Below are 26621 nucleotides of genomic sequence, written 5' to 3' on the forward strand. Positions count from 1 at the left end.
CTTTTTTCAGAAGGCAGACAATGTCAGAAATAGAGAAAACTCCAATGAAAGGGCTACCGTATTTTTTTTGGAGTATAAGACGCACTTTTTCCCCTCAAAAAAGAGGGTGAAAATTTTCAGTGAATACAGCATTTCTGGCCTCTCGAAACACTGCCCCCTTTGAAAATGGCCATGCCGTAGCCTTTAGGAGGCTTCCAGACTGCTCCTGGGGAGTGCCAAATTTCAAGTCTGTATGCTTTATGGTTCTTGAGATTTCGTGATGAGTGAGTGATATTTGGCTTTGATATAGAGAGAGATTTGAATACTGGGACACATGCTTTGGTGTCTCAGTGGTTGATGTTTGTCTATTATTCTGTCAACAGAAGGGTCATTCTGGATATCTGTGACAGCAGAGAGTTGGGGAGGAGAGGTGCCCTATGGTTGGCTAATGAGCAGGAAGACTAGAAGGAGAGATGATCAGCGGTTGTATCATTCCCACACCTGACCTTGTAGAATTAGAAGGGCAATACGAAATATGGCTTATCCCACAATTTAAGCATTTGGGGATTGTAGCAATACCAATAGGATTCAGTTTTTGCAAAATCCAAGACATGCAAACACTTTTTTTTTTGAAGAACTGAAGCACTTCTACTTAACTAAACAGAGTTACCATAATGATTTACCCGGCACACTAAATACAAATCAATAAAACACAATTCTTATCTCGAGTGGGGCACTGACGAAAGTCAACACACTATTTATGGTTTAGCTATAACAGTAGAAAGTAGAAGGTGCTCGGAGAGAAGACATGAATCATTATCCTTACCGTGTCCTGGTTCCATAGTTTTATAATTCGTGAGTCAGCAGAAATAATCAGATCCAATGCATTGTGGAACTGGATTGATTTGATTGGTAGACCGTATTGGTGATCCTTCATTATTAATGGATTACTCGACCGAAGATCATAAAGTAAGACCTGGTATCAAGAAAAGGTAGGTCATTTTTTTATGGTCAGGTATTGTTTAATACAGGTACAAATCTATCATTTATGTTTTCAAATTGAGAAAAATAAAAAAAGGTATTTCAGTTTACTGAGTATTCTTGTAAATCCACCCCATGGACTTTTAAGTAACAAAATCTCTTAAAGGACCGCCTCCTGCCATTCACCTCCCAACGACCAATAAGATCACACAGGTTGGGCCTCCTCCTGGTGCCGTCGACCGGACAATGCTGGCTGGCGGCCCCCCCGAGGGAGGGCCTTCTCTGTAGCTGCACCGGCCTTATGGAACGAGCTACCTGCAGAGATCCGGACCCTTACCACTCTCCCGGCCTTCCGTAAAGCAACCAAGACCTGGCTGTTCCGGCAGGCCTGGGGCTGTTAATTAAAATCCAGCCCCACGTGATTGAATGGATGATATTTTATTTTTAATAATTGTATTTTTAATATTTTTATGTTTTTACTTTTGTTGTGAGCCGCCCAGAGTCCCTAGGGAGTGGGCGGCATACAAATCTTATTAAAGTTGCAAAGTTGCAAAATAATTCATAGTATTGGTCTGCAAATCAAGCAGCATTAAGCATTATTTAATTTAGCATAACATACTTTTATTAAAACGCTATGGAGCAGAACAGCTGCTGCAGACTAGCTCAACCCTCATCCACTGTAGGCTTGACAAATCTCTATTTATACGTTGCAAAACACAGGAATGTGTGGTTCCAGTGTATCATCCAGCCATTCGTTTCGTTGGGCTGCAGTAAACTCATTATATTCAAGAGCAGTGTTTTATTTAAACCTGTAAAACTTTAGAGGTGCTATCACAATAAACATATGCACAATAATCCTCTGGTCTATGAATTATACTAATAATTATAATTAGACTACCATTCAGTCTGGTTTTGTTTGATTGTTTGAGGTTGTTTCTACAGGAAAGCATCATAAGAAGCTCTTATCAATAACCCAACTTAACATGCAACACATCAACGAATCTTTCTGAAGTACCCACAAGAGTCTTGGACTTAAGACTTGAATTAAGCAATCGGAATTAAGATATTTCCCAGCACCACATTCTCTTCACAAGCTCACCTTATCGAATTAACATTCATACATTCATTCATTTTATATGCCACGGGCCTCTCTCTGCAAAGTGACTGGGTGGCTTAGAATTAAAATCATACATATTAAAATATTAAAAACATTGGGTACAAGGGCTAAACAACAAAAGGCAAGAATGATGAAGGTGGCATCTTCCCTAAGTCCATCAGCCACCCTCCCCATAGAGCAGCCCTGTCAGAACCTCAAACCACCAAAGCCAGATTTTAATGTCCTTCGAGAACAGTGATGGCAAACTTTTTTGGCACTCAGTGCCGAAAAGGGAGCGGGCCTACGGGCAGCACCACGTGCTGAAAAGGGAACTCATGCTTGTCTGTAGCCAGAAAGAGGAGCTGCCCTAGGGGCATGCACGCGGCGGAAAATGACCTTCCCGTTTCTGGCGCACACCTGCGCGCTGGCAAGCAGGTCTTCCAGTTACTGCCATCCATGCGCACACACTGATCAGCTGACGAGCACACCAGAAAAGGGAAGACCAGCTCTTCCAGTTTCCGTCACTGCTACACACACATGAAGGCCAGCTGATCGTCACGTGCGCATGCAAACCCGGAAGAGGAATGGGCAATGCCACATGTGCCGTGGCTCCGTGTGTGCCACTTTGGGCACCCGTGCCGTAGGTTCGCCATCACGGTTCTGGAAGGCCAAACAAGTGGGAGAACAGTCAGCAAGAAAGTTTGCATGACAGCCCTCGAGGATTGCAATAAGAAGGTGTCCAGCATACCTGCCCTGTAGACGTTCCGACAGCCATCTTCAAGCTTCCGTCAAACTTCAGGGCGGAAACAGCGGGCAGGCCACCTACCCTGGGAAAATCCAAATACATTTCATTCGGATGCAGTAAAGGTCATCATAATCTGAACCAGTGGTGGGATTCAAATAATTTACCAACCGGTTCTCTGCCCTAATGATCAGCCGGGTAGGCGGGGCTCGGTGGTCATGTGATCATGTGGGTGTGACCAAGTTAATGTCACTCAGGTTGATGGGCACTTCGCCCTAGTTGTTACAATGGTAATAAGGGTTAACTGGAGAGGCAGTTTCTGTAAGCAGGGCAATAAAGATCAGGCTAGAAACAACAGCAGAATGTTTCCTTCCTGCCTTCCTTACAGGATTAGCCCTGTAAAGTGGGAAAAAAACAAAAGATTTCTTCCAAAAACCGGTTCTCTGAACTGCTTAGAAGGATACCAACCGGTTCTCCCGAATAGGTGCGAACTGGCTGAATCCCACCACTGATCTGAACTCAGGCTGATCACCCCAAATCTGCATCTGACAGCATATTATTTTTGTTAGAAATATTACACTGGAGATATATTTAAAAAGAGTATCAAGAAATGCCCATACTCCTGATCGGCAGTCACGCTGTTTAAAGCACAATCCAGTACTCCAACTCGATTTCTCACTCTAGGATCCCAGCATTCTACCTTTCCCTGAGAAAACACAAAGAAAAATGGCACTCAGTATTCTGCTGTCAGGCCTGCAATTATATTCCTTTTAGAATTTTGGCCTGCCACACTTTCTCTTATTTCATTATGCTGTTTCACCAGTATAGTTGATGGGAGGGGGGAGTAGAAAGGAGTAGGATTGTGGAATGTATTGTTGTCATTCTTTCCTAGAAGACCAAGGTCATCTTTTGTCTCCGCACTTTTACACCTGACCGGAAGAAGCTGGGTGGAGGCGCCAGCGTGGAAGAAGATTGGACCAGGTGATGGATTGTGGGTGTGAGGACAAGATAATGAACTTTTAACTGGGTGGAATTCTGATGTCATTTCCAGAATTGGGATTAACACAGATGTGCTAAGATGTCTGCTTTATTAAATTGGAACTTTAAGGATCGTTTTGCCTTGGACTCTGATTTAATTCTACATGATACTTGGAACGCTGACATCTGCTTTGTACAGAAATCACTGAATTACTATTCAAGGGGTCCTTGGAGTAATGAACATTTATTCTTCCAGTTTAAATATTTTGCTGCATTCAAATTTGACATGATTTCCCCCAATTCTGAACAACTCAGGAGATTCCAAAGGCGGAATAATACAGAGTTTCTGTAGAACCTCAACCAGTTGAATTATTTGCAGTACCTCAGCTCTATTAGGGAAGAAAGGACCATAAGAACCAGTTAGTATAAACTGTGATTTTCTGGTTGGGCATTAAATTGGTAAAATTGTTTGATCAATCCAAGTTGAAGCTGGATAGAACCCCGTAAGATGATAGAGGCCATGTCTAGCATCATAAGTATTCTTCGAATTCTAACCACAATTAGGAATATAATTCATTTCAGTTGTTAAATAAGTCTAGCCCTATTTTCTGACTTTTTCTGCCAATCACTGCAGTTGTTAAGTGAATCAGGTGGTCACTAAGCAAATCCAGCTCCTCCTCCCCATGTTACTTGTTGGAAGCCTTCTGGGGAGGTTGCAAATGGTGATCAAATGACACCAAGGTGCTGCAACCATCGTAAACACAATGCTGGTTTGCTAAACACCCAAATTTTGATCACACGGCTGTAAGGAAGGCTACAATAGCCATAAGCACAAGAACTGTAGTTGTAAGTCACCTTTTTTCAGTGCCGCAATAAATTTGAGCAGCTGCTACATGAATGGCTGTAAGTAGAGGACTTCTTGTATTACACAGGAGGTATTTTGAGCTTCTAGAAGTGGAAGAGGGTTTTTGATTATGGCAACTGACAAATGCAGACCCTGCCTCGCATGGCTGTTCACAATGGCCGGCTGAATAAGGATAAGCAGCTGAATCTAAGCAGTGGTCAACACTTCCTTGAGGAAAGCCAGATTTTAATGTCCTTCTAGAACAGTGATTTGTATTTGTATTTTATTATTTGTATGCCGCCCTTCTCCGGGAGGACTCAGGGCGGCGAACAATTCAAAAGGGGAACATAGAACAGAATACAAGTAATTAAAATAGGCAAGAATCACACAACCACACAAGTCGAGAGGGGAGGGGAACTCATCAACGCCAGGCCTGCCGGCAAAGCCAGGTTTTGACGGCTTTCCGGAAGGCCTGGAGAGAGGTGAGGGTCCGAATCCCTGCGGGGAGTTCATTCCAGAGGGCCGGAGCTGCCAAAGAGAAGGCCCTCCCCCGGGTAATAGCCAGGTGGCATTGGCTGGTAGATGGCACCCGGAGGAGGCCAACCCTGTGAGATCTAATGGGTCTGTGGGAGGTAATTGATGGCAAACCTTTTTGGCACTCAGTGCCGAAAAGGGAGCAGGCCCAAGGGCGGCACCAAGTGCTGAAAAGGGAGCTCGTGCTTGTCTGCAGCCAGAAAGAGGAGCTGCCCAAGGGGCATGCACGCGCCAGAAAGTGATCTTCCAGTTTCTGGCGCACACATGTGCGCTGGCCAGCAAGTCTTCCAGTTACGGCCGTGCATGCACACACGTTGATCGGCTGGCGAGCACGCATGCTCACGCCGAAAATGGAAGACCAGCTCTTCCAGTTTCCGTCACTGCTACACACATAAAGGCCAGCTGATCGTCACGTGCACATGCGCGCCAGAAACCCGGAAGAGGAATGGGTAACGCCATGTGTGCCAGGTGACATGGCTCCGCGTGCCACTTTGCTCAAAATACCTCCCATGTAATACAAGAAGTCCTCTACTTACAACCATTCATGTAGCAGAAAGGAAGGTTCCAACAGCCATGAAACGGGCTGGTCTATTGACTCCTCAAGAGGACCGCCTAGGATCCAACATTAATGGATAACTATTATTCAAACTTGTTCTAGAGAAGAACGTTGTAAAAGCAGTTGGTCCATAATTAGAAAGGTCTAGAAGATGGCAGATTATCTGGATTCCTGGCAGTGTGGATTCAGGCCTACTCAAGAATAAACCTTGTTGAATTTAATAGAACTATGCCTATCGACTCTTAGATAAAAGAACAGATAAAGGGATATAAAACTGAAGCTTCAAATAACTGTTAATTATTATTTAACTTTTTTCTAGTCAAGTGCCTCAAGCCAAAACATATCAAACAAAAGAACTGCCAGAAATATCTTTTTCCAGGATACATTTTTCCATTTCTCAGTAACCTTTTATTTCCAAAAACCAATGTCCTCTGTTCAGTATTAAGTAACATAGCAATAGCAATAGCAGTTAGACTTATATACCCCTTCATAGGGCTTTCAGCCCTCTCTAAGTGGTTTACAGAGTCAGCATATCGCCCCCAACAACAATCCGGGTCCTCATTTCACCCACCTCGGAAGGATGGAAGGCTGAGTCAACCTTGAGCCGGTGAGATTTGAACAGCCGAACTGCAGTCAGCTGAAGTAGCCTGCAGTGCTGCACTCTTAACCACTGCGCCACCTCGACATGTATAGAGATTCCCCTGCTATCATTCTCCATTAAAAATTTAGAGATGATTTTTAAAAAAAATATATTTCTAGAAAGTTTATTTTTTCTTTACATCTTCTACTATCTCCCATTTTTGTGTGAGTGATGCTGTTCCGACCAAAAATTTTAACCCTGTCCGGAGAATGAGCACACTCTTAACTTTAATATGAAATAAACATTTAAACTTGCTTACCTCAATTGTCCCACTGGCAAATAAACCATGTACAGGATTTATGTCGCATACATGATTCTCTCTAGAAAACAAAAGAAATAGGTATTTAATACAGACAGGGAATAAAATCTTCAAGGATCGTATTTGTTGGAAACATTAAAACCAATCAAAATATATAGAAAGCCAAAATTGTTAGGACAAATTGAATTCAGTGGCTTGCATTCGAATTACTGTATTTTATTTCTGAGGTAAAATATGAATAGTAATATAAATACAAAACCAGAAATTATCACAGAAGAAACAATCAAAGATTTGCTTTTCCCATAAAGTATCTCAAATAGAAATGTCTTAATTCATAAAAGTCATCCTGGCCCAATCTGCAGGCGATTTAAACGGTTCACCGACAAAACCGCGAAGCCCTTATCCGCGCCGACATAAGCGTGGAGAGCAAATCCGCGCCGTCCGAAGCGGTAAGGAAAAAGGCGACCCTAGCGCGACATAACCGCGGAGGGCAAATCCGCGCCTTCCGAAGCACTCAGCACCCTAATCCTAACCCTAAACCAAACCCCTAAACCTAATCCTAACCTTTACCTTAATTTAAATCGGCTTTCTGCCACCACACTGTTTTAAAGAACCCTTAAACCAAACCCCTAAACCAAACCCCTAAACCTAATCCTAACCCTTACCTTAATTTAAATCGGCTTTCTGCCGCCGCGCTGTTTTAAAGAGCCCTTCTGTCGTCGCACTGTTGTCGCCGCGGTGATGACGTCGCGGTGATGACGTCGCGGCTTTAGCGACGTGGTTTTATCGCCGCTATTTTGACGAGCGCGGTTTTGTCGGGCCACGGATTTAAACAAATGCTTTATAACCTGGATACAAACCAGGGGGATGTGTATATTTTTAAGGTAATTCCTCTCAGGGAGGAGCAAACCCTCAGCACTCAATTATTATTCCCAGTTCAAATGTAATAAGAAGCTATGTTAGCATAGTGAATCAAGGCTTATTTTACAACCTGTGGCAGGAAAATACCAAAGCTAAAAAGAAAGTGAGGGCTGCAGGCAGGAAGATTCCTTCTGCTTTTGCTGGACTATTCAGCTGATTTTAGAATTAGTGTAGTGAGCAAATGCTGATCATGAATAATGTTCAACATTTACATTGTAGATATATAGTGGTAGTATGCATATGTAGAGACACAAAGACACAGACACAAACAGACACATATAAATACCAACACCAGATTGTTTAGAAATTAGCTTGGGATCCATCTATGGTGTTTTCCCAGACAGATCTTATATAGTTTGGCTCCATCTACTGGAAAAAGTTTATTAGATTAAAAAGCAGAAGATATACTTACGAAGCATCTGTTTGTAGAGAATTCAAATACCTTCCTTGTTCCAGATTTAGCCTGTATATTTGAGAACTGTAATAAGAAAGATAACACACTCACTTTGCTTTTGATTCCTGAGTCTTATAAAGAAAGAGGGGAAAAAATCATGCAGGCAAGAAAGGATGGTTTAAAAACAGCTCTGCTAAAGTTAAAGAAGATGACTGCAGTGGAATGAAGAGCCAGTGAGTAGACTCCTCTCACCCAAAGAACCATTAAGACAACTTGCTCATAGCTACTCTGAAATTCTTCCCCAGACTCTCTACAGTAAACAGAGATACTGGTACAGATGTACAGATCTCTCTGGACAAGAAGAGAACTTGAGATAGCCCTCAAGTGCTCCACACAGCTGTTCATCATAAGAAGACAGCAAGTTTATGGTAGGTTCTTGGAGACAAGGGCTCAACCATCCTGCTCAAACCACAATCCGCAACTTTAAGGACACTGGGTCTGCGTACTTCCTTTTCTAGTAATTTTTGGCAGTTGCTTGTGAATTGTTTTTTAGGTGGCTGGGGGATTCTGGAACTTGAAGTCCACAGGACTTAAAGTCGCCAAGGTTGAGAAACACTGATCTAGATCGACAAATCTGAAAACACTGGGTGAGTGACAAAAATCCCAGACTGCACGAATTACTTATGTAATTTTTTAAACAAAAACGACATGGACCTGTTTATGAAGTTAAGGGGAGATCGGTTTGCCTTGAAGGGGAGTTTAAAATAATACATAATAAATATAAATATATAATTGTAAATATAAACATATATAGATATACTGTATAATAAAGGTTTTTAGGCATTGCTATTTGAGAGTCAAAACCTAAATCCTGTCACCCAAAGAACCAGTAGCTCATAGCTACTCTGAAATTCTGCCCCAGACTCTCTACAGTGTGCAGAGGTACTGGTAGATTTACACATTTCTCACCAAATATCAATGGGGGGAAATGTAACTTCAGTGTGAATTCTGAATATAATTCCACTTTCTCCTTTTTTATAACAAGTCAGGAAAAAAATGTTCTATTGCATGGAAAGAATGTAGGCCTGGCCTTGGTAAAAGGGGAGGAATGAGCACTCTATTAAGGAGGGATTCTCAAGAATGATTACTTAATTTTGAGGAACAAAAAAGCATGAAAAAGTAACTCAAGATTTTGTAATTCTCTCATACAAGAGTAAGAAATATTTCGGCAATCTCAACAGTGCCTGTTTCTTGACCTTGCCAATCTCAAAGACTGACAATTCTTACATTTCCGTGGAAAGGACTGGATTATGTTTCAAAGTTGTTATTAAACATTAAAAAAAAGCTTTTTAAAATGTCATTTAATCTTCCAAGATTTTGAGTTATGATTTTTGCAGTTCTTTTACAAAACTTTTAAAAGTGAATTTAGATCAGAGGTGGGTTGCTAATTTTTTTACTACTGGTTTGGGCGCGCTCACTCACGCATGACGCTTCTGGTGGGCGGAGCCCCCCACCGCTGCTACTATTGGTTCGCCCGATCGAGGCCGAACTGGCAGCAGCCCACCTCTGATTTAGATTCTCAGTTATTCCTGAGATTGAAATGTGCCACAAATATATTTAGAAAACTATTTGATTTCTGAAAAGTACTGCAACAATTGTGCTTGTTGCTTATATAGAAATGCTTATTAAATAATTTTATCACTTTACTCAGGGAGAGAAAGCAAATGAATTTTTAAGAAAAAACAACAACTATTTCCCATATTTAAAAATAACAGTAGAATTTAATAATTGAATTGAAACACCAGAAATACCTCGCTCCTACAAAGTATAAGTCACAGGATGGATAATGATAGGAGAAATCTCTTCCAAATTTTGGAATTCTTGTCCTGTAATAACGACCATGTTGGGAATGAAATTCCACATATCTGTCGTTGTGCAAGAAAACGATCTGAAAAACACAAGGCACAAAACTGCATTGGAGAGGAGGATTACGTCTCCCAAGTGATATTCTTACAAAGCATCATTGAAACAAAACAAAGCAGTTGTTTAAAACAAAGAATTTGTCATTCCAAAAACTGTGTTACTGGGGAGTCAACTGGAAGTTCTCCAGCTGGATAGACGTTGGGCGGGGGGTGAGCTCTCAAGAGCCTCACATGAACCCTGTCTGACAAACCTATTCCGAGATCCTTTTGGATCCGCACCCCCCTGGAGGAGGGGTGAAGAAAGGACAGCATCTCATCAGACTCAGGAGGAGGCAACAAGTCCCTCGCAGCTCAGAGATTTGTCCTCTGAATTGGAGCAATAGCAGTTAGACTTATATACCGCTTCATAGGGCTTTCAGCCCTCTCTAAGCGGTTTACAGAGTCAGCATATCGCCCCCACAGTCTGGGTCCTCATTTCACCCACCTCGGAAGGATGGAAGGCTGAGTCAACCTTGAGCCGGTGAGATTTGAACCGCCGAACTGCAGATAGCAGTCAGCTGAAGTGGCCTGCAGTACTGCACTCTAACCACTGCGCCACCTCGGCTCTTATGCAGGGGCGGCAAAATGGCAACATAGCTGCACAAGAAGCTGGCTTCCAGCCAAAGCAACTGAACAGGAGTGTGAGGACGAGATGAAAGACTGGTAAGAAGATTCACTTAACCAATAGTCATAAATCAAAACTTGGAAAAGGCACTTGAGAGACCGCCTCCACTTGAGAGACCGCCTCCTGCCAATTACCTCCCTGCGACCAATTAGATCGCATAGATTAGGCCTCCTCCGAGTTCCATCTGCCAGTCAGTGTCAACTGGCAACTACACGGAGGAGAGCCTTTTCAGTAGTAGCTCCGACCCTTTGGAACGATCTCCCCGTGGAGATTCGTACCCTCACCACCGTCCAGACCTTCCGCGTAGCTCTTAAGACCTGGCTAGCCCGTCAGGCCTGGGGATAAGATAATTTGTCCCCACCCGAATGATGAATGAATGTTGCTTACTATTTTACTTTTATGTATTGTTTGTGTCTATTGTCTGTACCCTCCCTTCCTTATTTTATGTAAGCCGCCCTGAGTCCCCTCAGGGAAAAGGGCGGCCTATAAATACTAATAAAATCCTAAAAAAAAAAAAAATCCTAAATCCTAAAGAATTTTTGAGAGTACGAATAATATTAATAGACAGATCTGGATTTTGGCAAAAAGGAAAGAAAGGGAAAATGGAGAGTTGAAACACTACCCCCCCCCCCAAAGCCATCTGTTTGAAACAATTCAGACAGAAAGGGAGAAAGCAGAGAAGTGACAAACCCACTCAAATACAAACTCTAAATTTGGTTTTAGATTTGAAATAGAAACCAAACATTCTGAGGTGATTTACTTTGTCCGAATTTCTTCCAACTAATATATCTTAAGCAACTCCAATTAATGAGAGGTGGAATGCAACAAGGGAGAAAAAAGCACTATTTTCTCACTGATAGCTGATAACCTAATCTTGCCTATGCGGGAAGTTTTAATTAACCAACTGCTATAAATCAGAACTTGGAAAAGCAGGAGGTGAAGAGAAAAATACCCGAGTTTGGCTGTATGCAAGTTTGTTCCAATTAATATATTTTGAGCAACTATAACCAACGAGAGGTGGAAGGTAGCAAGGAAAAAAAGAACAAAATCAAGAACTGGGAAAATACAATAGAAAAATGTCAATAGAAAGACAATTAAGCATGGGTTAAAATATACAAAATATGGACATATATAGAACTTCTAAGATGATGAACAAAGTGAGATGTGTACCGCTTGTTATTCTATATAGTAGTTTAAGGGAATTGTAATGAACACTGAACAGTAAGGATTGCTATTTATAGACAATTATAGCCTAAACCAAGATATGGAAAACATGAACATGAAATATCCTTACAATGGGAAAATATTGAGATTTAAAGACAGAATCAAAAGGGGGCATATAAGGATGCATAATTATATAAATATAATGATGAGAATAGCTGGGAATTGTAACCAGGTCTACATCTCGGCCAAAACTAGGCTGGGAGGGGGGGGAGGGGTTTAAAAGCACAATGACAATATATGTATACTTTTTTTCTCTTTTAAAAAAGGAGGAAGATATATGTTAAAATTAAATATTTATATTGAAAAGGAATTATAAATACCATCAACATAAAATGGAGCTTGCTCAGAAGTTGAAATACATCAAATAAATGAGGTGAAGAGTGTGAAATAGTCTATAAAAGTGAGGGCTGTGTTTATTACCCAATGTTATATGCCTCGGTTGCATAAAAAAAAATAAAAAAGAATAAAATAAAAAAAAGAGTGTGAAATAGAGGAGAGAGGGATAGGAAAGAGGGCGGGGGGGGAGAGGAGGAAAGGAGGAGTGGAAAGGGGAGAGAGAAGAAGGAGAGAGGAAGGGGAAGTAGAGAAGAGTAGGATGACAGAGGGAAGGAGGTGGGGAGGAGAGAGGGAGAAGAAAGTGATGGATAAGGTACAAATATGGTGTATGGAGAGCAGAAGAGCCAATAATTGTTTTCGGGAGTTGATGGCAAGATGAACTGATGTAAACATTTAATAATACAATACAATGTTGACTATGTGATAATATACATGTGGTTATATGTTATGAAAATGAATAAAAAACTTTATATTAAAAAAAAACTGTGTTACTGGGGCTATGTAAATCTTTGAAAGGATGATTTGGCTCAGGAGTTAGGCAGGTCTCTTTTTTTTTGAAGCCGTACCAGACTGAAACAAAGAGGCTCTCTTTCTGCAGATAAACAGCTTCTCCCTGCTCACGGAGGCCACTGTTTGTCCCCGGAGGCAGATCACACCCTGGCTCATCTCTGTCAAGGTGGACCAATGCATATTGGTTGATATAGGAGCCAAGGTGGCGCAGTGGTTAAAAGCAGCACTGCAGGCTACTTCAGCTGACTGCAGTTCTGCAGTTCGGCTGTTCAAATCTCACCGGCTCAGGGTTGACTCAGCCTTCCATCCTTCTGAGGTGGGTAAAATGAGGACCCAGACTGTGGGGGCAATATGCTGACTCTGTAAACCGCTTAGAGAGGGCTGAAAGCCCTGTGAAGCGGTATATAAGTCTAACTGCTATTGCTATTGCTATATCCAGGTGCTTTTTCTCACTGAGTCACAGCAAGGACAAAACTGATGCTCCTCAAGCACCTCCTTATCTGGGGGTGGTCTGAGGATATCTCCTCTGGGCAGGGAGTTGGATTAGAAGACACCCCCCCCCCCAAGGTCCTCTATGATTCTATGACAAGATAAAAAGCAGGCTGCCTACATCCTATGAAGCATGTGAAGCCTGTTTCAGAAACAGAGAAGATACAAAGAGGGACATTAGTTCAATTTAGTTGTTCCTTTTGTAAAGGTATTATGGCAGGAGTTGCAAAAATGCATTATGAGTTTTACTTTATTAGCTTCACATGCACATATACTATAGCAATAGCAGTTAGACTTATATACCGCTTCATAGGGCTTTCAGCCCTCTCTAAGTGGTTTACAGAGTCAGCAACTTGCCCCAACAATCCGGGTCCTCATTTCACCCACCTCGGAAGGATGGAAGGCTGAGTCAACCTTGAGCCGGTGAGATTTGAACCGCTGAACTGCAGATAACAGTCAGCTGAAGTGGCCTGCAGTACTGCCCCCTAACCACTGCGCCACCTCGGCTCAAGAGCCAAGTAGGTGCAGTGATTGGAACCGGAAGCCCTTGAGTTCTGGTCCCACCTTGGGCACAAAGCCAATATGGGTGACCTCGAGCCACTCCCTCTCCCTCAGCCCTGGGAAAGGGACAAAGACAAACCACATCTGAAAAACCTTGCTAAGAAAACTGGAGAGACCTCTCCAGGCAGACTCCAAGAATAGGACATAATTGAGCAAAAGAAGAGAAAAGGTTCAAACAGCAAACTAAGCCATAGTATTTTTTTTTAACTGTAGTCCCAAGTTTACTATTTACACATATAATTTAAAAATTAAAAGTTGACATACCTTTGAGTAATCATCTGATAAAATATCAAATGTGACCACTGGGGAGATGAAAAGATTACAAATAGCAGTCAATCGTATGTAGCAACTATTCCACTTCATGCATTACCCCACTTCCTCAAAACCTACCGTATTTTTGGAGTATAAGACGCATCGGAGTATAAGACATACCAAGATTTTGAAAAGGCAAATTTAAAAAAAGTTTTTGCACTCTGCAGACCTCCCCAAAACAGCCCGGTTTTTCCCCCCCCAAAAAGGACATGAATAGCCTTTAGGAGGCTTGTAGAGGGCTTCGGGAGGGAGGGGGGAATGAACAAAAAATGGCCTGTTTTTCGTGAAAACTCGCCCCGTTTTTTGTCAAAAAAAGGACATGCATAGCCTTTAGGAGGCTTAAAGAGTGTTCGGGGGGGGGGGGGGTGGAATTGAGCAAAATACAACCTTTTTTTGCTCATTTCTACCCTCCCCAGCACCCAGGAGCACTCCGAAAGCCACCTAAGGCTATGCATGGCCATTTTGGTGAAGGGGTGAGGTTTCAGGAGGCAAAAAATGCTGTATTTTCAGCTTCTTTTTTGAGGGAAAAAGGTGTGTCTTATAGTCCAAAAAATACGGTAATTACATTATCTGCCAAACACTCTCTGATCTTACAGCCAGATCTTCAGGTGCCAGAGCTGGACCAGGCATGGCCATTACAGCTCTCCACTTGTCTTCTCAACCAAACTTTTCTCCCTTGGGCTTTTGATCCATTGTACTGTTGCATCTTGAACCAAGAACCTCCACAAAGAGAACAGCAACTTGTGTTTCAGTCCAGGCTCTTACAATTGTAAAGAGGTTTCAACCCCTCCCATTAGGATCAAGGGCCCAAGAGAAGCAATGGCAAGATTTATTTACATATGACACTTGCCTGATTCTCTTTCATCCCTCCAAAGTTACTTTCCCAGCTCTCTATAGGCCAGTGTTTTTCAACCACTGTGCCACGGCACACTAGTGTGCCGTGACATAGTGTAAGGTGTGCCGTGGGAAAATTACTTTATATATAGTCAATATAGGCACAGAGTTAAAATTTTTTAACATTTTCTAATGGTGGTGTGCCTTGTGATTTTTTTTCATGAAAAAAGTGTGCCTTTGCACAAAAAAGGTTGAAAAACACTGCTATAGGCTGCCTGCTTTAGAATGAGTTTTATGTAAGCCAAGAGGAAGCACCAGTTCACTCATCCTGGATGAGCAATAAATGATTGCAAATCTATATATTGTTTAATATCGTGCCCATAACAGATCAGTATCAGCTGTTACAGAACGTTCTATCTTCTAAGTGTTATACTAGCAGATAATCCACAAAAAAAACCCAAGAGATCATTCCCTCTAGAGCAGGGGTCTCCAACCTTGGCAACTTTAAGATTTGTGGACTTCAACTCCCAGAATTCAACTCTGAGAGTTGAAGTCCAGAAGTCTTAAAAGCTACCGAGATTAGAAACCCCTGCTCTAGAATGAAGAGGAGGATCCATGTTCAGCAAGTTTTCTCTTCCAATGAAAATTAGTTTAAAATCAGGAATCGTTCAATGTACTACCCAAAACGAGTGAAATTTTAAAAGATTCCAGTTTCCCCCAGTCATATATTTTTCAAGAATGAAAACAATTCAATTTTCTTTGATATATTTTCCAAAAGAACAAAAATAGCATACATTGAAACTGTGTTACAACTTCATTCTTGAAGACCTAGTTATTCCCTTGGCATTGTGGCCAAGATGTTAGCTAAGCCTAATTGCTATGAATGTTTAGTTATGTGCTATGGTTAAGTTTTGAAGTTTAATTTATACTATATTATACTGCATTGTATTGGTCTTATTTTGCTCTATATTGGGTTTTTCATGTATTAGCTTCCCAGAGTATTGTTAGGCTGAAATGGATTATCTTATAAATTGCACATATAAACAGTACAATTATTACATTAATAAGAAAAAATCAGATCACTTAAGGTGCAGCCCAGTGGTGGGTTTCAAAAATTGTTCGAACCTAATCTGTGGGTGTGGCCTCCTTTGTGGGAGTGGCTTGCTGCCCATGTGACCGGATGGGAGTGGCTTGCCGCCCATGTGACCGGATATGAAGATGCCGAGGACACTTGTCAGAACCACCTTAAATTACCTCACACACAGCACTGGCATGCATAAGAATATGATATAAAGTTGTTTTTTAAAAGGCATCTTTGGTTTGCGTTAAAACAACTTCAACACACGCAATGTTCTGATTGCACCACAAATGCAGTAGTCATCCTTACCTTTCACAGAGGCAGTGAATTTTATAAATATGAGCATGATAGTGTAGAATAATCATATCCAAGGACCAGTGCTGGGTTTCAAAAAAATTTGGAAGCTCTTCTGTAGGTGTGGCCTGCTTTCCGGGTCCACTGGTGGAACCTCTTCTAACCGGTTTGGTAGATTTGACGAACCGGTTCTACCGAATAGGTGCGAACTGGTAGGAACCCACCTCTGGTGCAGCCCCTATCTGTTGCCCAATAAAAAAACTTCGCAGACCAGAGGTATACTTATTTCCAAATAAATACGACTGATTTACACTTTGTGCCTAATTTATCTATATTGATTTCCATCATAATTAAGATTACTAACCTTCAGCATCCAAGCATCTTTCAAATTTCATGGACAACTGATAGGTATCAAAACAACGGACCCTTGGCTTGTATGTGCCTGTTAAAAAAAATATTTAACATCAAAGTGAAAAGAAAGATTCAGAGGTTGCTTTTCTTTAAGAGATTTTGATCTAGAAATTAATGGTTAGGCAAAACAAAAATAGCCTGAAATTTTGTTCTTAGTGAAATTCAATACTGAAAATGGTCCTAGTTTATACGACATAAGTTCATGTTTCATATGCAAATGCATTTTCTTGAAGGCTAAATATGTACATATACGCAGGTATATAGATGTTCATAAAAATTGCTACCCATGGTTTCCATAATAGCCATTGTAACAGTGCCCATATTGTCTTAAGTGTGTCCTTGACACCAACAAGTTTGAAAACCTACAACCCTTTTCTAATTTCAATATTACATCAAAAAATGATACTGTAATATTAAAGAATTGAAAGTTTAATGCATTATATAATGATCTCTAATCACATTATCTTTTTAACACTCCCAAATACACTATGTTTTACTATCCTAATCTTTGCAAGATTTAGTGCCAGAAGACACTATATTAGATTTGTGTGTCATCCAGAATCCAACCCAGTGTTCCACAGTCACAATTTGACTTTGAAGGTTTATTAACTGGACCTGGTTTTACCCAAACTTACCTGTTGCCATTACGTACTGCCCATCTTGGGACACCTTGATCTTGGTGCTAACAGCAGGCATGTCAAAATCTTGAATGAGTTCAATTCTTCTCTGAATATCTTTAAAATATGAAACAAAATTGGAAGAAAGACTGCATAGTAAACGCATCACTATTGTAGGACATCAATGGCAACAGCACTAATTAACATTGCCCCCTTGTATACTATGGTATTTTGTGTTCTGCTATTTTGTGTTCTGCTATTTAAAACAATTAACGTTATTCCTTTTGTGCTCCTAAGCATTTAATCAAACATAGTTAAGTTCAGAATATTCTGTTCTGGACTAACACAACATGCCAACTTCCAAAACAAGACTAACCAGAATTGAAAAAGGAAGAAGTCATAAAGGAAATTAGAATTACATTCCTACCAGCCACTTATGCACTAAGATCTCACTTGCTGACCATGAAAAAAAAATAACTTTCATATCTAGATGCTGTAAAAAATGTTCATAGCAACCATTCAAACAACCAACTAAATTTCTGTATTTTTTAAAAAAAACACAGACATACAAACACAAACAAAGAGACAGAAGGGAATGTTCTTCCTTTGAACATTAATGAAATTAAAGCAGCTATGGTTGATAGGAACCTGTCTTCAGCTTGGTATCATGAAACAATTTGTGGGAATCAGAAATAATATTAACATGCATGAATGAACATAACAACTCTTTTTAGAATAAAATAAGGACAACTCACCAACATTTTTCTTTTGCAGTGCTCTTTTTTTTCTATCAGAAAGCCACTATTAAAAAAAAAAACGACAAACATGTGATTTGTGGAAAACTCTAAAGAAAGGTTGTTCGAGAAAGCCAGCTAATATTTTTTAAAAACTTCAGCTAAACGCTCTCAGCTTACATAGAATTATATATTTTAAAAATACAATAAAAATTAAAAAAAAAACATAATTGCAGTAGGATCCAACACAGCAACTGAGTATTCACAAGTGCTGAACAGCTACCTGATTCTTTAACCAAGCATACCTTTACCATTACAAGTAGCATATTACAAAATTAAGGACTCAGGAAATATATAAACAGTTGAAACAATGAAATTTTCATTACTACTGTGCAGGTGATTTCAACGTAATTCACTGCAATCCCTAAAAGGTAAAGGTTCCCCTCGCATATATGTGCTAGTCATTCCTGACTCTAGGGGGCAGTGCTCATCTCCGTTTCAAAGCCGAAGAGCTAGCGCTGTCCAAAGACGTCTCTGTGGTCATGTGGCCGGCATGACTAAATGCCAAAGATGCAGAGAACGCTGTTACCTTCCCACCAAAGGTGGTTCCTATTTTTCTACTTGCATTTCGAACTGTTTAGGTTGGCAGAAGCTGGGACGAGTAATGGGGACTCACTCCATATGCGACGCTAGGGATTCGAACGGCCGAACTGCCGGCCTTTCTGATCTACAAGCTCAGCGTCTTAGCCACTGAGCCTCCGCGTCCCTGCAATCTCTTTAGCTTTATTTTTTCTTTCAAGAAGCTGAAGACGCTGTATTTGCCTTATCAGTTTACAAATCTTAGATCTAGCAATAAAGATTTAACTTGGTAGTATGGTCAGATAAGTGCTTTTTAAAAAAAACAAAACACCCTCCAACTTTCACACAAAGGAAATATAAAATGTGCAAAAGAACATGTTAAATACATAAAAACACCCCTTTGCCAGTCTTATATCTGCCAATTATGGTAGACTTTAATTTCTAGACAGTTCTTCAACAAAAAAAAAACCTTGACTCTTAAATAGCCCAAATCTTCACAAAAACAAGAAGAGGCGAAGGGGCGTTTTTTTCTACTTGTCCTGAAAAATGGTTCAAGGAAAGTACACTTCCAAATATCTGTATTTAAATCTTGCAGAATTCAGTATTAGACATACATAGGACCACACTGTGAGTGTTATTACTGGTAGTTCATGCTTACCAACCACTCACTCAGCAGTCATTCAAAGTTACAATGGGCTGAACGAGGAGATTTAAGACCGGACCTTGAAGCTGAAGCCCTGGCACACTCCCCGTGTAATCACGGTTTAGGTGCTTGGCAATTGGTGCATATTTCCTTGGTTGGTATCATTGGTAGTCTTCACATCCAGATTCCAATAGATTCATGATCTTGCAATTGTGTCACTTAGTTGATGAGAACTACCATATTTTTCGGAGTATAAGACGCACTTTTTCCTCAAAAAAGAGGCTGAAAATCTGGGTGCGTCTTATACATCAAATACAGCATTTTTTGCCTCCTGAAGCCCCGCTCCCTTCACCAAAATGGCCATGGAATCTTTCAGAGAGCTACTGGGGGCTGGGGAGGGCAGAAATGAGCAAAAAATGGGATGTTTTTTGCCCCCCCCCCAGCAGCATTCTATAAGGCTATGCATGCAATTTTTTTCACAAAAAAACAGGCACGTTTTTGAGAGAAACTGGCTGTTTTTTGCTCGTTTTTGACCCCCCCCCACCGTCCCAGGAGTACAGTGCAAGCCTCCCCACCAAGGCTATTCATGCCTTTTATTTGAAAAAAAATGGGCCCGTTTTCCGAAAAACGGGCTGTTTTTCGGAGGTTTGCAGAGTGCAAAAAGGGTTTTTTTTTCCTTTTGGAAAGCTCTTTAAATGATGAGAATTGATCAAGTGCTGTTCCAGCAGAAACAAAAGTCTTAAGGTTTGTCAGCAATTTCCTTCTCCAGCACGTGGATAAATACACCTGGAAACATCTCCCTCCCTACCTACTCTCTCTCTCCCTACCTATCTACTGTATTTTTCTCTCTATCCCCCTCTATCTACCTACCTACCTACACTCTCTCTCTCTCCCTCCCTACTGTATTTCTCTCTCCCTCCCTCCATCTATCTACCTACCTACACACTCTCTCTCCCTACCTATCTACTGTATTTCTCTCTCTCTCGCTATATATATATATATATATATATATATATATATATATATATATATATATATATACATATATATACATATATACATATATACATATATACATATATACATATATACATATATACATATACATATACATATACATATACATATACATATATATATATATATATATATATATATATTCCTTTATCTACCTACCTACTCTCTCCCTCTCCCTACCAACCTCTCTACTGTATTTCTCTCTCTCTCTCCATCTACCTACCTACCTACACACTCTCTCTCCCTATCTACTGTATTTCTCTCTCCATCCACCTACCTACCTACACACTCTCTCTCTTCCTTTATCTACCTACCTAACTACTCACTCTCTCTCCCTACCTATCTACTGTAGTTCTCTCTCTCTCTCTATTTCTCCCTCTATCCCTCTCCCTACCTACCTACACACTCACTCTCTCTACCTACCTAGTGTATTTCTCTCTCTCTATCCCTTTCTCTAGCTATCAACCTACCTACTCTCTCTCTCCCTACCTATCTACTGTATTTCTCTCTCTCTTTCTATTTCTCTCTCTCTCTATCCCTCTACCTACCTACCTACACACTCTCTCTCCCTACCTATCTACTGTATTTCTCTCTCTCTCTCTCTCTTCCTTTATCTACCTACCTACCTAGCTACTCTCTCCCTCTCCCTACCTACCTCTCTACTGTATTTCTCTCTCTCTCCCTCTATCTCCCTACCTACCTACCTACTCTCTCTCCCTACCTACCTACCTACTGTATTTCTCTCGCTCTCTATTCCTCTATCTCCCTCCCTCCCTACTCACTGTTAGGAAATTTCTCCTCAATTCCAGCTGGCTTGTCTCCTTTATTAGATTCCATCCATTGTTTCTTGTCCTGCCACTCTGGTGCTTTGGGGAATAATTTGACACCCCCCCCTTCCTCCTCTTTGTGGCAGCCCCTCAAATACTGGAATACTGCTATCATGTCACCCGCCCCCCCCCCAAATCCTTCTTCTCTCTAGCCATAGCCATCCTCTTTAATTGCTCTTCTCTGAACCTTTTCCAGAGTCTCAGCATCTTCTTTTTTTTTTGGTAGTACGGTGACCAAAATTGGCTGCAGTATTCCAGGTGGGAATCGTCTGCTAGAAGCATTCGCCGGAAATACTCTTTCCCCTGCAGCGACCGGCTTTTTCGACGCGTATTAAATAGGGGGGAGCGAAGGGGCGCGCGCTCTGCCAGGGCCACGCAGCGCGCGGGGACAGGGCGAAGGGCGGCGTGGGGTGGGTGGGTTTGGCCGGCCGCCCCCCGCGTTCTCACCTCCGGCAGGCTCCGGCCGGCGCTGAGGCTGTAGATCTTCACTTCGTTGAGGTTGGAGACCTGCATGTCGCCCTCCTTCCCGAACGAGGCTCCCGGGAGGCTTCACTTCCGGGAGCGGGAGGGAACTCTTCCGGCCATAGAGTGCGCGGAAAGCCGCTCGAAAGGCGGCGGGTGGGGGTGACGTCACGGGCGGCGACGTGACGTCGACGGTCTCCTTCGACTCTGCGCTTCGTGCTTTGGGGGGGGGGGGGGCGCTTTTTTCTTCCCTTTCTTCCTCTCTTTCTTCCTTTGCCCCAAAAAAGGGGAGGATGGAAAGGAAAGGTTGCCATCAACTCTGAAGTTGGTTATTATGGGTTTATATGTACATGTATACACGTGTATAGATGTTCATAAAAACTGCTACCCATGGTTTCCATAATAGCCATTGTAACAGTGCCCATATTGTCTCAAGTGTGTCCTTGAGACCAACAAGTTTGAAAACCTACAACCCTTTTCTAATTTCAATATTACATCAAAAAATGATACTGTAATATTTAAAAAATTGAAAGTTTAATGCATTATATAATGATCTCTAATCACGTTATCTTTTTGACACTCCCAAATACACTATGTTTTACTATCCTAATCTTTGCAAGATTTAGTGCCAGAAGACACTATATTAGATTTGTGTGTCATCCAGAATCCAACCCAGTGTTCCACAGTCACAATTTGACTTTGAAGGTTTATTAACTGGACCTGGTTTTACCCAAACTTACCTGTTGCCATTACGTACTGCCCATCTTGGGACACCTTGATCTTGGTGCTAACAGCAGGCATGTCAAAATCTTGAATGAGTTCAATTCTTCTCTGAATATCTTTAAAATATGAAACAAAATTTGAAGAAAGACTGCATAGTAAACGCATCACTATCGTAGGACATTAATGGCAACAGCACTAATTAACATTGCCCCTTTGTATAAGGTGACCAGATTTTCAGATTGGTAAAGAGGGACACCTTTGACCGGGGGGGGGGGGGGGGTTGATTAAAAATTTTATACGGAGCAACAAAAATTTTCATACAACGCAAAAATAGTATTGTAATATTTTTTTTTATTTCAACATAACTACAATTTATAAATATAAATTGTAACTGTTGCCAAACATGAAAATTTTGATCACGTGACCATGAGGATGCTGCAATGGTCGCTAAGTGTGAAAATGGTCTCTAAGTGTGAAAAATGGTCATCAGCCACTTTTTTCAATGCCATTGTAACTTTGGTCACTATGCCACCTTTCTGGCCACAGTTCTTAAGTGAATAACTGCAGCTGATAAGTTAGTAACATAAGTGAATCTGGTTTCCCCATTTGACTTTGTCAAAAGGTGATTATATGACCCCAGGACACTGAAACCATCATAAATACGAATCTGTTGCCAAACATCAAAATGTTGATCGCGTGACCATGAGGATGCTGCAACGGTCGCTAAGTGTGAAAATGGTCGCTAAGTGTGAAAAATGGTCATCAGTCACTTTTTTCAATGCCATTGTAACTTTGGTCACTAAGCCCATTATACCACCTTTCTTGCCACAGTTCTTAAGTAAATAACTGCAGCTGGTATTTTGTATTTTGGATAGAATCTTTTTTTAAATAGCCTAAGACAATTTAAAAAAAGAATCCACATAGAATAAATTGAAGTAGAACATTTCAAACTATTCTTTCTATGCACAATATATTTCAAAGTATTGTGCATAGAATTTTTAAACATGGTTTCACTTCAATTTATTTTGGATAGAACCTTTTTTTAAATAGTCTAAGACAATTTAAAAAAAGAATCCACACAGAATTTTAAAAAATCCTATGCACAATATATAAAATATTATTTTAAAATACATAAAAAAAATAAAAGGAAAAAACCCAGCTCACTTACCAGCAGGCTTGCACTCCAAGTCAACCCAGAATGATGTAGATGTTAATACAAAGAACTGAGCAAATTGAAATAGTGAAATTAGTCAGGGAAATATATTTCAAAGAAACTTTGCCACCATTTTGGAGCAGACCTCCAACCTCTGTGCCCCTCCCCTCTGGAAAATCCAGGAAGTAACAGTCGCTTCCCTCTCTAGCCAAGTGTTTCCTGGAGCTCTATGGTACTTGGTCATTTTTTCTTATAAAATGAGGTAAAAGGGGTGCGGGGGGGTCCGTTTTGTTGCTTTAACATTTTAATATCTTTAATGAAAGTACTGAGACAGAGAGAGAGGTTAGCTAGACAGGGTGTCTTTTGCCTTGCCCCGGTTAGGATTTATTAAGCAAATCCACTGGGCTTTCAACATGAAGCCAGAAAATCGGGACTTTTTAAAAACGGCCCGGGACACGGGACAAATTGTTATAAAGCGTGACCGTCACGCTGAAATCGGGACGTCTGGTCACCTTATGAAAATAGCCTCCCCCAGCCCCCTGGAGGAAATACTAAGCTCAGCTTGGAGGCAAGCTGTGTGGCACATGTGGGGGGGAGCTTGGGGGAGGTTGTGCACACATGCACATGCACTATTATGCGCACACCCTCACATTTTTGGCACCCAATAACAAAAAGGTTCACCACCACTGCCCTACACCATTTCAGACAAATGGCTGTTCAATCTCTTCTTTAAAATCTACAGTGATGGGGCACGTACAACTTCTGAAGGCAATCTGTTCCACTGGTTAATTGTTCCCGCTGTTAGGAAGTTTCTCCTCAATTCCAGGTTGCTTCCTTGATTAGTTTCCATCCGTTGTTTCTTGTCCTGCCCTCTGGTGCTTTGGAAAATAACTGGACCCTCTCCTCTTTGTGGCAGCCTCTCAAATCCTGGAATACTGCTATCATGTCTCCTCTAGTCCTTCTTTTCTCTACACTAGCCCTACCCAATTCCTGCAACTATATATTTCATGAATTTCTATCTCCAGGCCTTTAAGCATCTTAATTGCTCTTATTTCTGTCTACTCTTTATTTTAGGAGAGGGTCACCTTAATATATGTTTGTGTTCCATTCCAATACTATAAATACAATAAATGAAACTTCAGAAGCATCTTAAAGGTAACCATACAAAAATTACATTTCAATAAACATCCAGGGAAATCAACAAGTCTGTATTCTAGGCAAAGATCATTCTGCAGGACAACCACTAGTTTAAGTAACAAGGCAAGCCTAATCCCTTGTTGAAATAAATGGTGAAATACATAAGTAAATATTTGGGTAAGCACTGAAATTGGTGAACTGGGAACCACTGGTTTTCAATCTAGACCGAATCTTTATTAAACAAGATTTCTCCCAGCTTCAAGGCCACAAAAAGGAGATCCAAATTTCACTTTACTTGAAAGGGTGAAGAAAAAAAAAGAACTAGAATTTAAATATTGGATGAGACCTATAGACAGAGCTTGATTTTTTTTTAATGAGAATTTTAAAAAACAAACTTTTACACATATTTACTTCCCTCCCCCCACCCTCCCCCCCAACCCCCCCAAACCTTCCCCCCCTCCCCCCCGGGCTTCCCAGAACCAATACAGGGTATAAATCCTTAACAAAAACATTCTAAAATAAACTTTAAAACAAGTTAATATCATCTTTCATTTGAGCTTTAACTCTTCCTTGCTAGGCTAGCTCTAAACAGATTATATCATTCCTTGTTTCTTCAGTCATAAGCTATCTGGAATTTCTTTGTCCCATATTTATTTTGAGTATAGTCAATCCATCTTTTCCACTCCAGTTTATATCTCTCGTTTGAATGGTCCTTAAGATATGCAGATATTTTGGCCATCTCGGCTAGGTTTGTTACTTTCAATGTCCATTCTTGAATTGTAGGCAAGTCTTCCTTCTTCCAGTATTGCGCCACCAAGAGTCTAGCTGCGGTTATTAAATGCAAAATCAGATTAATCTCTACAACTGTACAATCAGTAATTATACCTAACAAAAATAACTGAGGGGGTAAACTTTATCCTTTTTTTAAGAACATTTTGCGTAATCCACCATATTTTTATCCAAAAGACAGAGCTTGATTTTGTATACAGCAATAGGCCGATCTCTGAATTTATGATTTCGGATTTTTCTGTAAGAAAATAACTTCTCATTTTTCCTATACAACAGTGATGGCAAACCTTTTCGGCACCAAGTGCCCAAACTGGAAGACACGTGCATACACATGTCAGGAGCACTGGAAACCCGAAGACCAGCTGGCTAGCACACGTGTGTCTGTTTTTTGGCCATTTGGGGGCCATTTTTCAGGTGTTCCTGTGCCCACGAAGATAAGAGCAGCTGGCGACGGTGCACGTGCCCACAGAGACGGCTCTGCGTGCCACCTCTGGCACACGTTCCATAGGTTCGCCATCACGGTTAAAGAAGTGATGAAAGGAATGTCCTTCTGGGTTCGGCTCCAAGTGGGGAAAAAGACACTGGAGACATGGAGGCTGCTTGGAAAGATGGTTTTAATGGTGGACAGGACCACATGGCTTGAGCCCTGAACAGAAAAGGTGATCACATGCTTCAATGTTGGTGGAGAAGAAGAGAAGGGCTGAGGGAGGGGCTTGCTAGGCTTTTTATAACCTGTTCAGTCCCACCTCTCTGTTTCCTGTTCCTGTGTAAGAAATGTATTCTGATTGGTTGTCAGACTCCCATGGGGCCATGCAGGGGGCAACTCTCTGGGCTGCGTTTTGAATCCAGGTATGGTTGAGTTCTCAGATGCCATGTGGTCAGTTGGGGCCAATATTATGATGCTTTCCTGTAGCTGAAGTGGAGACGTCTTTATTATGTAAAGTGGACTAGCTTGGCCTTCTTAATGGCCCATTGACAAAGTGGGGATGGGCAGGAAGCTGCAGGCAGCTATTCTGTCTCTTAAAACATGTTTCTTTCTTTTCACATCCAGAGAAATATTCTGCCTTTTCAATATTTCCTAGGATATTTCATTTTTATGGGAGAGGGCTGGGTGATAACTTCCTCCTTTCACTCTTCCTCAATATAACAAAATGTTAGAGGTAGGGACACAGGCCAATTGCTTGCCTTCTCCACCTAGGCGTAGCCAAAGGCTCACTGCAATCCGCAATCAAGATTTAATAATTGTCTTTCCGACGAACCGGGAGAGAGCCCTAATATTTTGGCATTGAGGAGAGGATTTCTAGGGAATGCCTTGTAAGGCAATGAATACGCATTGCTGTTTTACTAGCCATGCTGCTCACCTCTCCAGAGTGGAAGTGGA

General features: G+C 41.2%; 1 protein-coding gene across 1 annotated transcript in view; it reads right to left on the minus strand.

The window, feature by feature from the left end:
- The window catches only part of NOL10 (nucleolar protein 10), a 53764-nt gene extending 32235 nt beyond the window's left edge, over positions 1 to 21529 (minus strand). Inside the window, exons 1-11 of the mRNA XM_032213442.1 lie at positions 21424 to 21529; positions 17932 to 17977; positions 17195 to 17293; positions 16513 to 16590; positions 13895 to 13932; positions 9736 to 9872; positions 7943 to 8008; positions 6610 to 6670; positions 3419 to 3504; positions 2805 to 2883; positions 806 to 955 (exon numbers count right to left, since the gene is read on the minus strand). Coding sequence (XP_032069333.1) covers positions 806 to 955; positions 2805 to 2883; positions 3419 to 3504; positions 6610 to 6670; positions 7943 to 8008; positions 9736 to 9872; positions 13895 to 13932; positions 16513 to 16590; positions 17195 to 17293; positions 17932 to 17977; positions 21424 to 21489 — 906 coding nt within the window. The 5' untranslated portion in view covers positions 21490 to 21529. The remainder of the gene's footprint in view (positions 1 to 805; positions 956 to 2804; positions 2884 to 3418; positions 3505 to 6609; positions 6671 to 7942; positions 8009 to 9735; positions 9873 to 13894; positions 13933 to 16512; positions 16591 to 17194; positions 17294 to 17931; positions 17978 to 21423) is intronic.
- Between the last annotated feature and the right edge of the window lie 5092 nt (positions 21530 to 26621).

This window comes from Thamnophis elegans, chromosome 3 (assembly GCF_009769535.1).
Source record: "Thamnophis elegans isolate rThaEle1 chromosome 3, rThaEle1.pri, whole genome shotgun sequence".
Lineage (NCBI taxonomy): Eukaryota > Metazoa > Chordata > Lepidosauria > Squamata > Colubridae > Thamnophis > Thamnophis elegans.